The 13,588-nt window shown below is 51.4% G+C and overlaps 1 protein-coding gene across 7 annotated transcripts in view; it reads left to right on the top strand.

Annotated features, from left to right (window-relative positions):
* Positions 1–13,588, top strand: part of TNRC18 (trinucleotide repeat containing 18) — an 84,152-nt gene that overhangs the window by 53,493 nt on the left and 17,071 nt on the right. For all 7 annotated transcript variants that reach the window (XM_023655199.2, XM_023655195.2, XM_023655194.2 and 4 more), the window contains 2 exons: positions 965–1,207; positions 10,317–10,741. In XM_023655199.2, the coding sequence (XP_023510967.2) occupies positions 965–1,207; positions 10,317–10,741 (668 nt within the window). The remainder of the gene's footprint in view (positions 1–964; positions 1,208–10,316; positions 10,742–13,588) is intronic.

Below are 13,588 nucleotides of genomic sequence, written 5' to 3'. Positions count from 1 at the left end.
CCAGCCAGCCTTGGGGCCGAGTCCTGTGCTGCTGCCCCAGTGCCTGACCAGGCCAGTCCCTGGTCTCCTGGTGCAGAGCCGGCTGACCCAGCTGCTCCCCCGGGGTCAGGAAGCACAGGCAGCTTGTGGCTCCCTCAGCGGTGGGGACAGGACAATTTCTTGTTGCAGGACAGGGTGGCCCCGTTTCTGTTGGATCCTCTTTGCGCCTGCAAAGCGCTTTCTCCTACCTACATGTGATCCTGTTTGGACCCCACCCCAAGACGCGTGGGTGGCTGGGACAGCCGCCCCATGCTGCAGATGAGAAAATACGGGCTCAGAGAGGGCCAGGGACTTGCCCCAGGCTTCCCAGCCTGGGTGGGAGTCAACTTTGGACCCCAGAGTCTTCTCAGGGCTTCAACTGTGGGTTCTCTCCCACCCCACCCCCAAAGAGACCAAACTCCACCTTCTCCTGCCACCCCTAGGCCTCCAGCTGGTGAAAGTGCCCCCAGGTGCCTGTGCCCGGAACCCCAGGCTGAGCCCTTTTCCACTCCTCCCTCGCCTCCTCTCTCCTCTCCTCTCCTCTCCTGCCTCCCTCCTCAGCCTTCATGTTGTACGTTGGGGCGTGTGTGCGCGTGCGTGAGGCCGTGGAGAGCGCTGTCTCCAGTCCTTGTCTGTGTGTCTGTCCCCCTCCCCACAGCACAGGTGCATGTTGGTGTTCCCCGTACGGAAACCCACTCTGATTCCCAAAGCCGCTGTCCACCTCTGGGCTGTTGAGGATGCCCACGGCTTGGGCTCGCTTTGATGGGGGCACTGGGCCGTGGGGGGCCTCGTGGGCTGGTTCTGGATCCACCCGCAGCTGGTGAGGAGTGAGGAGCTAGGCTGGAGCTGTGGCAGCCCCTCTGGTGCTCCGGCTGAGTGGGGGGCGGTGGGGGGCCGTCCACCCCAGGCCAAGGCTCTGACTCGCCCCCTGTTTTCTGCACGCCAGATGAGAGCTCCGAGGAGGACGAGGAGGATGAGCTGGAGGAGGAGGAAGAGGCCGGTGGCGGCTATAGGCTGGGGGCCCGGGAGCGGGCCCTGTCGCCAGGCCTGGAGGAGAGCGGGCTGGGTCTGCTGGCCCGCTTTGCAGCCAGCGCCCTCCCCAGCCCCACGGTGGGGCCGGCCCTGTCGGTGGTGCAGCTGGAGGCCAAGCAGAAGGCCCGGAAGAAGGAGGAGCGGCAGAGCCTGATGGGTGAGTACCGGCTGGTGGGCTGCAGAGGCGTGGGTACCACTACCCAGTGCAGGTGAGGACCCTCCAGCTCGGCGAACGATAGGAGTGGTGCTGGGGGCTGGTGGAGCCCTGCCTCGTGGGCCAGCCCCATCCTGAGCATCCAGGGCTGCTGGTAATGTGGGCCTGGCCTGCTGTTCCCCAGGGGGTCTCCAGAGCCCTGCAGAGTGACTGTCACTGTCCATGCTCCCAGCAAACACGGCCTGGCCCCTGTTTCAGGTGCCCGCTGTCGGGCAGTTCTTGGAGGCAGAGAGGCCTTAGCTCAGCACCGCAGGGGCTGGGGGGCCCAAGGGAGGCTGGTGACACCCAGGCTGACGCCTGAGAGAGAACGAGGATTTGCTGGCCGAACCTCTGTGGGAGAAACAGAGGCTGAGGGGACGGGCCTTGCAAAGGAGGCAGGGGAGGCTCTTTGCAGTTGGGGCGTTAGAGCGGGTGTGTTTGGTGAGCTGGGGGGGCCCAGATGGGGCAGGCCTCATGGACCTGCGTTGGGGCCTGGAGGAGGTCATTGGTGGGGGTGGTGCCAGGGCTGTGTCCTTCTGATGGGTGCACGGAGGCCGCAGGCACTGACGCTCCAGCGAGAGGCTCGCCTCCTGCTGGCTCTGCCTTCTTCCTCTCTGCATCTCCAGTCATATCCCTGCCTTCTTGGGACAGACACCTCCAGACCCTCTCCTGGGCCCATCCCCCTTCTCACCAGGCCAGGTGTCCCCCTGTGGACCCAGCCCACCTGCGCTGGGGTTGGCGTTCAAGGCTGCACTGTCCCACATGTGTTCAGGGCGTGAGCTCACCTGGCCTCAGTGGAGGCCTCGCGTAGCTGCTCCGGCCTCCCTGCTCATCCCCTCGTGCCCTTTGCTGAGCCTCAGGTGCCCGTGAGGGCCCTCCTGGCATGTGGCTGGCACAGGGAAGACGGGCCCTGTGGTGCTGCCCTGCCGCCCCCCGGGCCTCCCCCTGTGCCTCTGGCTTCCCGCACTCTGCAGGCTCCAGGGCGTCCTGCAACCCCATCTCTGGGGCAGCCTCCCTCTCCCTGCACCCACCCCAGCCTCCTGGCCCTGGCCCTGCCTCCTTCCTCTCCCTTCTCCCTCCCTCTCCCTGCCGTGTCCTCCCTCGGGCCTGGCCTCCCCCTGGGCTTGCTCCTCTCCGGTCTTCTTTACATGGAAGCAGCTGGAGAGCTTTTCCTCCATGCTCAAGCTTGATCTGGCTGCTTCTCTGCCTAGAACCCCGGACTGGCTCCCCATTGCCCTCCGGCCAACTTCCACCTGGCTGACCCTCCTCCCTCAGGTGTGCTGACCACACAGTATCGTCCTGGCCACGGTCCCCAGCCCCGCGCCTGATGCACCGGCTTTGCTGCAGCATTCAGGCTTCTGCGCTTGCGCCAGGCGTCCGTTTCATCCAGAGTGTCAGAGGCACTGGCAGAGCGTTCAGATTATCCTCTTTCTCTATTTTTAATGTCTGAGGAGTTTGGCGTGACGCGTCCTTTCTTATTGCTGATATAGATGATTTGTTTCTCCTCTTCTTCATCAGTCTGGCTCGAAGTTATTGCTTTCATTGATTTCTGCTCTTTCTCTCCTTCCTTCTGTTCACTTTGGATGTCATTTCCAACACTTCCCATTTCTTCAGGTGCAAGCTTAGGTCATCAACTTGGGACCTTCTTTTTTTCTAGAGATGTTTACAGCTACGAACCTGTCTCGAAACACTGCTTTACTTGCATCTCACACATTTTTGTTATGTTGTCATATTTTCTTATTATTCAGTTCAAAATTTGAAATATATTTTAATTGGTATTAAATAGTAGTCACTCTAGCTTTCTTGCTTACCTTTGCACAGTGTATCTTCCTCCATCCATTTACTCTCATTTTACCTTTGTCTTCATATTTAAAGTCAGTCTTTTGTAGACAGCTTATATTTGGGTCGTTTTTTTTAATCCTTTTTGAAATCTCTGTCTTTCATTGGAGTGTTTAATCTATTAATATTTAATGTAACTATTGCTATGGTTGGATTTGAATCTACCCTTTTTATAAAGTAACAGCTTTGCTGAGACATAATTTGCACACCGTAAAGTTCACCCCTTTAGAGTATATAATTCGGTGGTTTTTATTGTCTTCACCGAGTTGTGCAACTGTCATCACTGTCTCATTTCAGAGCATTTTCTTCACCCCGGAAAGTAACCCGGTACCCGTTCCCTTAAAGCCCAGCCCTAGGCAACCACCACTTTCTGTCTCTTGGGATCTCCCTCTTCCGGACGGTTCATGCCAGTGAAATCCATACACTGTGGCCTTTTGTGTCTGGCTTCCTTCACTTAGTGTAATTGTTTGGAGGTTCCTCCGTGTTGTAACGTGTCTCCTTACTTCATTCTTTTTTGTTTAAATAGACCTGTTGTTTAGAGCAGTTTTAGGTTCACAGCAAAGTGGAGAGGAAGATGCAGAGATTTCCCATATACTCACTGCCCCCGCACGTCCATAGCCCCCCATCAGCAGCAGTCCCCACCGAGTGGTGCCTTTGTTATAGTTGGTGAACCTACATTGACACATCATTATCGCCCAGATCCATTGTTTACCTTAGGGTTTGCTCTTGGTGTTGGACATTCTGTGGGTTTGGACAAATGTATAATGGTGTGTGTCCACCATCACAGCATCATCCAGAGTAGTTTCACTGCCCTGAAAGTCCCCTGTGCCCACCTGTTCATCTCCCTGCCCCCAACCCCTGGCAACCACGAATCGTTTACTGTCTCCACAGTTGTGCTTTTTCCAGAATGTCATAGAGCTGGAATCACACAGGATGTCGCCTTTCCAGATTGGCTCCTTTCACTTAGTCATATGCATGTAAGGTTCCTCCGTGTCTTTTCATGGCTCGATAGCTCATTTCTTTTTAGGGCTGAGTAATATTCCACTGTCTGCATGGACTGCAATTCATTTATCCATTCATCTACTTTAGGACGCTGAGGCCATCTTGTTTTGGCAGTTGGCAGTTTCAGCAGTTTCCAAGATTTGGCAGTTTTGACTAAAGCCGCCATCCACATCTGTGCGCAGGTTTTTGCGTGGACACAAGTTTTCAGCTCCTCTGAGTAAATACCAGGGAGCGTGATGGCTGGGTCATATGGTAAAAGTGTACTTCGTTTTGTAAGAAACCGCCAAACTGCCTTCCAAAGTGGCTGTGCCGTTTTGCATCCCCACCAGCAGCCAATGAGAATTCCTGTTCCTCCACATCCCCGCCAGCATTTGGTGTTAGTATTTGGACGTTAGCCATTCTCAGGAGTGTGTAGTAGTATTTCACTGTGGTTGTAATTTGCATTTCCCTAATGGCGTATGATGTGGAGCGTCTTTTCATCTGCCTGTTTGCCATCTGTATATCATCTTTGATAAAGTGTCTGTTAAGGTTTTAGTCTCATTTTCCAATCGGATTATTTATTTTCCTAATGTTGTTTTAATTATATATTTTAGATAACGGTCCTTTATCAGATGTGTCTTTTCAAAATATTTTCTCCCGTTCTATGGCTTGTTTTTTTATTCTCTTGAACATGTCTTTCACAAAGCAGGAATTTTTTATTTTAATGAAGCCCAGCTTATCAGTTCTTTCTTTCATGGATTACGCCTTTGGTGTTTTGTCTCAGATTTCACTGCCAAGCCCAACCAAGTTCATCTAGATTTTCTTCAATGTAGCTAGGAGTTTTATAGTTTTGCATTTTACATTCAGGCCTGTGATCCATTTCGAGTTAATTTTTGTGAAGAGTGTAAGATCTGTTTCTGGATTCTTTTTTTTTGTTTTGCATGTGGATGTCCAATGGTTTTAGCACTATTTGTTGAAAAGACTATCTTTTCTCTGTTGTATTGGCTTTACTCCTTTGTCAAAGGTCAATTGACTATATTTATGGGAGTCTATTTCTAGACTCTCTTTGGTTCCATTGATCTATTTGTACTTTCTTTTGCCCATACCTCACTGTCTTAACTCCTGTAGCTTTGTTGTAAGTCTTGAACTCAGGTGCTGCCCTTCTTCTGACTCTGTTCTTCTCCCTCGGTACTGAGTTGACTATTCTGTCTTTCGCCTGTCCGTGTAAACTTTATAGTTAGCATGTTAACATCTGCAAAACAACGGGCTGGGATTTTGATTGGGATTGCATCAAATCTCTAGATCAAGTTGGGAGGAATTGACCTCTTGACAATATCGTCTTCCTATCCATGAACATGGAAAATCTTCGATTTCTTTCAACAATTTTGTAGTTTTTCCTTGTATAGATCTTGTACATATTTTGTAACATTCAACCTAAGTATTTAATTTTCCAGACTGCTAATGTAAATGGTATTGTGTGTTTAATTTCAAATTCCAACTTGTTCATTGCTAAGAGGTAGGAAAGTGACTGACTTTTGTATATTAATCTTGTATTATGCAACCTTGCTATAATCACGTCTTAGTTCCAGGAGATTTTTTTTTTTGGCAATTTTTTTTTTCTTTTTTGATAATCATGTCATCTGTGAACAAAGTTTTGTTTTTTCCTTCTCCAATCAGTGTACCTTTTATTTCCTTTTCTTGTCTTCTTGCATTAGCTAGGACTTCCAGTGTGATGTTGAAAAGCGTCGATGAGAGGGGCTGCCCTTGCCTTGTTCCTGATCTAGGTTTCTCACGTATTCTCACAAGTATGATGTTGGCTGTAGGTTTTTTGCAGATATTCTCTATAAAGTTGGGGAAGTTCCCCCCTCTATTCCCGGTTTAGTGAGAGTTTTCATCATGAATGGATATTGGATTTCGTCAAATGCTTTTTCTGCATCTATTGCTGTGATCATGTGGTTTTTCTTCTTTAGCCTGTGGATTACATTAATTGGTTTTTGAATGTCAAGCCAGCCTTGCATACCTGAGATAAATCCCACTTGGTTGTGGTTCTGTAGTTCTTTTCCTACATTGTTGGGTTTGATTTGCTAACGTTTTGTTGAAGATTTTTGCATCTGTGTTCGTGAGAGATATTGTTCTCTAGTTTTCTTTTCTTGGAGTGTCTTTGTCTGGTTTTGGTTTTAGGGTAATGCTGGCCTCATCGAATGACTTAGAAAGTATTATCTCTTCTTCTGTCTTCTGAAACAGATTGTAGAGGATTAGGATAATTTCTTCCTTAAAATATTTGGTCAAATTCACCAGTGAACTCACCTAGGCCTGGCACTTTCTGTTTTAGAAGGTTATTAATTATTGATTTAGATATAGGCTCATTCAAATTGTCTATTTCTTCTCGCATGACTTTGTTCCATTTTATGGGTTTACCACATAGTATCTACTTTTTTGGGGTTTTTTTCCTGCTTTGGGGCTATCATGAATGATGCTGCTGTGAGCTTTCATGTACACATTTTTGTGTGGACGTGTTTTCAGGTCTCCTGGGTACAAATCTAGGAGTAAAATTGCTGGGTCATTTGCAAACTTTATGTATAACTTTTTAAGGAACTGCCAGGCTTTTCCAAAGTGGGCTGCACTGTTTTATATTCCCACCAGCAGTGTATAAGGGTTCCAATTTCTCCACATCCTCGCCAATACTTGTTGTGATCTTTTTCATGATAGCCATCCTAGTGGGTCTGCAGTGGTATCTATCTCATTATGGTTTTGCTTTACATTTCTTTAATAACAAATGACGTTGAGCATCCTCTCATATGCTTAGAATTCATTTGTATGCCGTTTTAGGAGAACTGTCTATTTAAATCCTTTACGCATTTTTTTTTAATTGGGTTATTTGTCTTTTTGTTGTTGAGCGAGAGCTCTTTATGTGTTTTGGCTATAACTCTCTTATCACATTCATGGTTTGCAAGTATTTTCTCCCATTCTGGAGTTGTCTCTTCTCTTTCTTGATAGTATTGTTTGAAACAAAAGTTTTAAATTTTGATGAAGTCCAATTTATCTATTTCTTCTGAAAGGTTGGCACCTGAGCTAACAACTGTTGCCAATCTTCTTTTTTTCCCCCCTCTTTCTGCTCTTTCTCCCCAAATCCCCCCAGTACATAGTTGTATATTCTAGTTGTGGGTCCTTCTAGTTGTGGCATGTGGGATACCGCCTCAGTGTGGCCTGACGAGTGGTGCCATGTCTGCACCCAGGATCCAAACCAGCAAAACCCTGGGACGCCGTAATGGAGCGCGCAAACTTAACCACTCGGCCATGGGGCTGGCCCCTCTCCTAAGAGTTTTATAGTTTGGGACTTTTTTAGGTCTATGACCCATTTTGAGTTAGTTTTTCTGTATGGTGTGGTGTGTTTTCCATGTGGAGATCCAGTTGTCCCAGTATCATGCTGAAAGTCTGTTCTTTCCCCATTGAATGCTTTTGGTGCCCTTGTGAAAAATCAATTGAACGCAAATATGAAGGATTATTTCTGGACCCTCAGATCTATTCCATTGATCTATTTGTCTCTTCTTACGCCACTACCACATTGTCTTGATTACGATAGGAATTATCATAGGAAGCTTTGAAAATGGGAAGTATGAGTCCGCCATCTTTGTTCTTTTTCAAGATGGGCTTGGTGCTTCAGAGTCCCTTCCGTTTCCATGTGGATTTTAGGATCAGCTTGTCAGTTTCTGCAAAAAAGCCAACTGGGATTCTGGCAGGAATTATGTTGAACTGGTAGATCATATTGGGGAGTATTGGCATCTTATAACAATCTAAGTTTTTCAATCCATGATCATGGGATATCTTTCCATTTATTTGGGTCTTTAATTTCTTTCAACACTGTTGTAGCTTTCACTGTCCAAGTCCTGCACTTCTTTTGTTAAATTTACTCCTAAGTACTTTTTTTTTTATGCCATTGTAAATGGAATTCTCTTCTTTTTATTTTTGGAGTGTTCATTGCCAGTATATAGAAATACAGTTGATTTTTGTATGTTTATCTTGTATCCTGCAACCTTGCTGAACTCGTTTATTAGTTCTAATAGGTTTTGGTAAATTCTTAGGATTTTCTGTAATGCAAGGTCATGTCATCTGCAAATAGAGATAGTTTTACTTATTCCTTTCCAATGTGTATACGTTTTATTTCTTTTTCTTGCCTCGTTACCCTGACTAACCTCTCCCATACAATGTTGAGTAGAAGTGGTAAGAACAGATATCCTTGTCTTCTGATCTTAGGGAGAAAACATTCATTCTTTGACCATTAAGTGTGATATTAGTCGTCATCATACTGCTCATGGATGTCCTCTGTCAGGTTGAGGAAGTTCCTTCTATTTCTAGTTCGTTGACTGATTTTATCATGAAAGGGGTTAGATTTTGTCAATTATTTTTTATGTACCTGTTGAGGGGTTCGTTTGGTTTTTGTCCTTTATTCTAGTAATATGGTGTGTTAACATTGACTTTCCTGTATGTTGAACCAACCTTGCCCTCCTGGAATAAATCCCACTTGGTCGTGGTGTATAATCTTATGTATTTTTGGAATATATTCGCGTATGTTTATAATCGTTATGTCTTCCTGATAGAGTGACCATTTTATCATTTTAAAATGTCCTTCTTTGTCACTAGTAACAATTTTTGTCTTAAAGTCTCTCTTGTCTGATGTTAGGATAGCCCCTCCAGCTGTCTTTTGGTTACTATTTACAGGTGTATCTTTCTCATCCTTTGACTTTCACCTGTTTGTGTCAAGCTCTTTTGTTTGTCCTTTTTTGTCTGTTGTTTTCTTCCTCTGCGTCTCCTTTACTACCTTAGTTCCTTGGGAGGAGGCAGGAGCACAGGACGCTTTCTCCAACTCTGTCTTACCCCTGTAGCTCCAGTCTGCCCCTTGCAAGCGTGTGTCTACTCTCCAGTACCCCCGCCCTGTGTGGTACACCTGCATTGTTTATGTGCGTCTAGGTTTTCTGGGGGTCTCCTGCAGGGGGGCTGTCATCAGGTGGGGTCTCATTCCGTAATACCCAGCAGCAGAATTCCCCAGGCTGTGTTTTATGGCCCGCACCCTAATCAGCCATGAAAGCCCCCAGCTGCCTCCCTGTGCAGCGGGAAGTCTGTTAACAAAAGATTAGCTAATGGGATCATTAAGCTTTGCAAATGGCTCCTTCCTCCCCTCACTCTGGTCCCTGTTACTGTGGCTGCATCTGTTGCGGCCATGGGGCCTGCCCTCCCACAGGAGCCCTCGTGGGCAGGCTGCCGGCTGCCGAGGGGTCAGGAGGCCTGGGGTTCATCCTGGCTTCTCGGCTCATGTGCTGTGGGATCCAGGGCAAGCCTTCCTCTGGGGTGGTCAACCCATGGGGAGACGTGGACGGGAACCCTGCAATGGGATATGTGCATGTGGTGATGGGGGTGTGCACAGAGGACTCCCCAGGGTGCTGAGCGGGTCTTCTCAGAAAGAAGGCTGCAGTTTTCCAGGTAGGGGTCCGGGGAGAGGTGGTGCTCTGGGCAGAGGGACCCGCAGAAACAGGCCTGGAGCTCTGACAGGTCAGAGGACAGCCGGGGGTTGGTGAGAGGGTGTGTGTTCAAGGAGCCCAGGAGCTGGGCCCTGAGACCCAGGGCTGGCCTGTAACCGAGGGAAGCTGGCCCCTTGGCTGTGGGAAGGGGCGGCCTCAGGTAGGAGGGGCTGGGCCCCCGGGCTGTGGGTTCTGGTGGGGCCTCTGCAAAGGGGAGTGGGTGCCAGGGACGGCCCAGCTCTGAGAAGTGGCCCCAGGCAGGGGAGCAGGGCCCCCGCTGCGCTCGGGGCTTTCACATGGGCTTTCCCCACCGGCCTCCCGTGGCGATGCCTGCTCTGCAGGTGCGGGGCCTTCCCCAGCTGCCTGCCCTGGCTTCTGGGCTCCCCATGGGCACACGGGAGGCAGTGGGGAAGCTCGCATGGCCCAGGCAGGAGTCTGCACATCCTCAGAGGGTGCCTTTGGGGTGAGGGGTGGGGAGCAGGGTCTGGGCAGCCACGGGTGTTCGGGACAGGAGTGGAGCCAGCAGGACCTGCCACTCACAGGCCTGTGGCCAGGTGAGTCCTCCCTGGGCCTCAGGTTCCTCCCCTGGACACGGGGAGCAGCCTCCCGTGGCAGAGAGGGCCCTTGCAGGAGGAACGAGTCTGTAGCCTTTCTGCTGGTGGCCAGGGTGGCTGGCTGGGTGGGAAGTGGGGTCCCGGAGCCCCTGCCCACAGCCCCCTCCCTCACCCCACGTTCAGGCACGGAGTTCGAGTACACCGACTCGGAGAGTGAGGTCAAGGTGCGGAAGCGGTCACCTGCCGGCCTGCTGCGGCCCAAGAAGGGACCGGGGGAGCCGGGCCCCTCCCTGGCTGCGCCCGCGCCCGGCACCCGGGGCCCCGGCCCCACCAGCCCCGACAAGGCCAAGCTGGTGGCAGAGAAGGGGCGCAAGGCTCGCAAGCTACGCGGCCCCAAGGAGCCCGGCTTCGAGGCAGGGCCCGAGGCCAGCGACGACGACCTGTGGACGCGGAGGCGCAGCGAGCGCATCTTCCTGCACGACGCCGCGGCCCCGGCGCCCAGCAGCGCAGCGCCCGTGGTCACCAAGCCCAGCCGCTGTGGCAAGGGCGGCCCGCTGAGCCCGCGCAAGGACGCCGGCCGCGCCAAGGACAGGAAGGACCCCAGGAAGGTAGGGCTTGGCTCACAGGTGGGGGCAGTGGGAAGGGCCCCGAGTGCCAGGCCCTGCCCCTCCCAGCCTTAGGGGGCGGCCTCACTGTCTGCCATGGACCCTTTGCCCCCCATCTCAGAGTAGCGTGCTAAACCGTGAGTGAATGCATGAGTCCAAGGGAAACAGGGATTCTGCAAGCCCCGTCTGTGCTGCGGCCTCTGCATGCCCCTCGTGAGTGTCCTTGTCCCCAGCAGCGGGTCTGGTAATGCCGTCATCCTAAAGCGATGAGCTTAAACGGGATTTCAAGGCCTCTGTTGACTGTTATGCGCTACACGGCAGTGATTTCGGTTGGTGGCAAAGTCTCAGACACTGTTGGTCCTGCTGTGGTTGGTGGCCTCCACTCACACCTGAAGGAAACCTCATTTCTTCAGATGTTAGTGAAAATAGAGATGGGATTTATTTATTCCCATCCAAGTTCACAGATTCCCTAAATTCTCTCTGTGGACACCCCAGGTTGAGAACACTTGCTTTTCAAGAACTTTATGATGATTAGTTCTATTAGCCTTTTTGCTTTGGCTGCTAGGAAGCTAATGGCTGGTGGTTCCCCCTTTAGGTGGTTAGAGAACTTAGAGCTCTTGACAGTTGTCTCTGACTCAGGCCTCGCCTCCTAATGTCCCTGATATCCTGATGGAGGATGACCCTCAAATAACAGTGACATTCTAGAGAAAGTCACAAAAAGGGATGGGACTCGGCGTTGGTTTCCTAATAACAGGAAATAGTGAGGAAGGGGCCGCATTGAGTGTCCTCCACAAGCACCTTGATCTGTGCTCGCCTCTTGTTTCCTCATGGCTGTGGCTGTCTCAGGGTTTTCAGGGTCCAGGAGAGGCGCTGTTGGAATAATACATAATGATGATGGCAGCCGTGCCGGGTGACCCAGGGTAGGGCCCAGGCGTGTGCTGACCGCTTGACCGCCTTCACCTCTTTATTGATAAAGGAAAACTCGTTTCCTCTACTCACCGCCCTTCGACACTAAGTACCTGGAGTTGGCGCAGACCCCATGGGTTAGGGGCTCAGTCCCACAAAACTGCGCCCCCCGCCCCCCGCAGCTTCAGATGCCAGTCGCAAGTCCCAGTGTCACCTGTGCTTCTGACCGACTGGCTGTAAGTCAGGGCTTTTCTTGACCTCCGCCTGAGCTTGGATCATTCCCCAGAAGGACTCCCGGTACTCGGAAAACATGCGCCTCCCTGCTGCTGTTGGTTGTGAAGGCCCCGACGCAGGGGCAGGCGTGGAGGAGATGCACAGGCCAGGGGGCGCACGGGGCTGCCAGCACCCCGCTGTGGTCAGACCCCGTCATGGGGTTTTTATGGAGGTTTCATCCCTTTGGCGTGATCGATTGTTAACTCAGTCTTCAGCACCTCTCCCCTCACTCCCCGGGGATGGGGTGTGCGGCTGGAAATTCCAGACTTCCAGTCGGGGCTCGGCTTCCTGGGGACCAGCTCACCCTGAAGCTGTCTATCGGGGCTCACCGAGGGTGGCCCCCTTAGAGCGGAAGACGCCCCCGTGACCCAGGACGTTCCAAGGGATTTTGAGCCCCGCACCAGGCACGGGGCAGAGGCCACATGGAGACTTCCTCCTGCCCCGACCGAGCGCTCACGGAGCCACGTGAGGCAGGTCCTCGCGCCAACCACGTTGCCCAGGGGCCCTGTGCCTGCAGCAGGTCATGGCACGCATGCTCAATCTGGGCTGAGCTTTGAACACTGGGGGTCCTGCACCAGAGCTGGGGCCCTAACCACGTGCCCACACGGTCTCTGGGCCTGTCCCAAGGTGGTGCCTTCTGGTGGGGAGAGGCCCAGGGGCTCACCCAATCCCGGCCTCCTGATGAGACAGTGAGAGAACGGAACAGAGCAGGATAATGGTCGGCGCGGGGAGAAGTCAGACGCCCATCAGACCCCCGAGGAGCCGTGGTTCCCACTTGTGAGATGCGCTTTGTACCCTGCTTTTTAGACTCAGCTTTACAGCTTGTGCATTCCCACATATGGTGTGCTTCTGTTTCACTTTTCTTAATCAATATTTCTAAATGGCTGGGTGACACCCTGCCCTCTGGCTGTCCCTGGTTTCCGTCGTCTGCCGCCATCAGCCATGCTGGCCGTTGGTGGTTTGGTTGACGATGGTATTTTGCCGTCGTAATTACCACGGCAGTGACCATCTCTATTCTGTGTGCCGACTTGTCACGTTTGAGGTTCTTTTCTTATTTAAAAAAGAAAGAACAAGCTCCCCAGAAATGGGCTTTCTGGTCAGCGGGAAAGAGGCAGTCACGTTTCCTCCGATCGTAACAGTGCCCTGGGCCGTGGAGAGAGACCCACTCGGAACTGCTTTTGCTGCCGTTCTTTCCCCAAGCATCCAGCTGCAGAGACGGGCCCCGTCACACGAGCTGTCCGTTAACAACAGACGTTAGGGGAAGGGAAACGGGCCCAGGTTAGAAACGTTCCTTCAGCCCGCAGTGCCTTCTGACTTCGGAGACGTGACCAGGCCTACAACAGGCATGAGAAACGAGACCATAGACTGTCCGTGTGTGTGTTAGTTATATGCTTTTTACCCAAATGGGGATTAAACTGGATACCTTTTATCCCGGGAACATTTCCCATCTTGTCCCTTTTAATGCTGTTGACTTTGAATGTCGCGCATCCGATGCAGAAGCTGTGACTTCCGTAGGCTTGGTAACATGTGCCCGGCACTAGCTTTTTCTATTTCCTTCACTTCCTCTGGGCTCTTGACTTGGTCGTTCTGTTGTAGGAATGTCTCTTTTCAAAAGCCTGGCGTCGCCCCCCGCCCCGCCCCCCCGCCGCCCCTCCGGATGAGGCTGGGTGT

The sequence above is a fragment of the Equus caballus genome, chromosome 13 (assembly GCF_041296265.1).
Source record: "Equus caballus isolate H_3958 breed thoroughbred chromosome 13, TB-T2T, whole genome shotgun sequence".
NCBI classification, from domain to species: Eukaryota; Metazoa; Chordata; class Mammalia; order Perissodactyla; family Equidae; genus Equus; species Equus caballus.
This window is presented reverse-complemented; position numbering and strand designations above follow the sequence as displayed.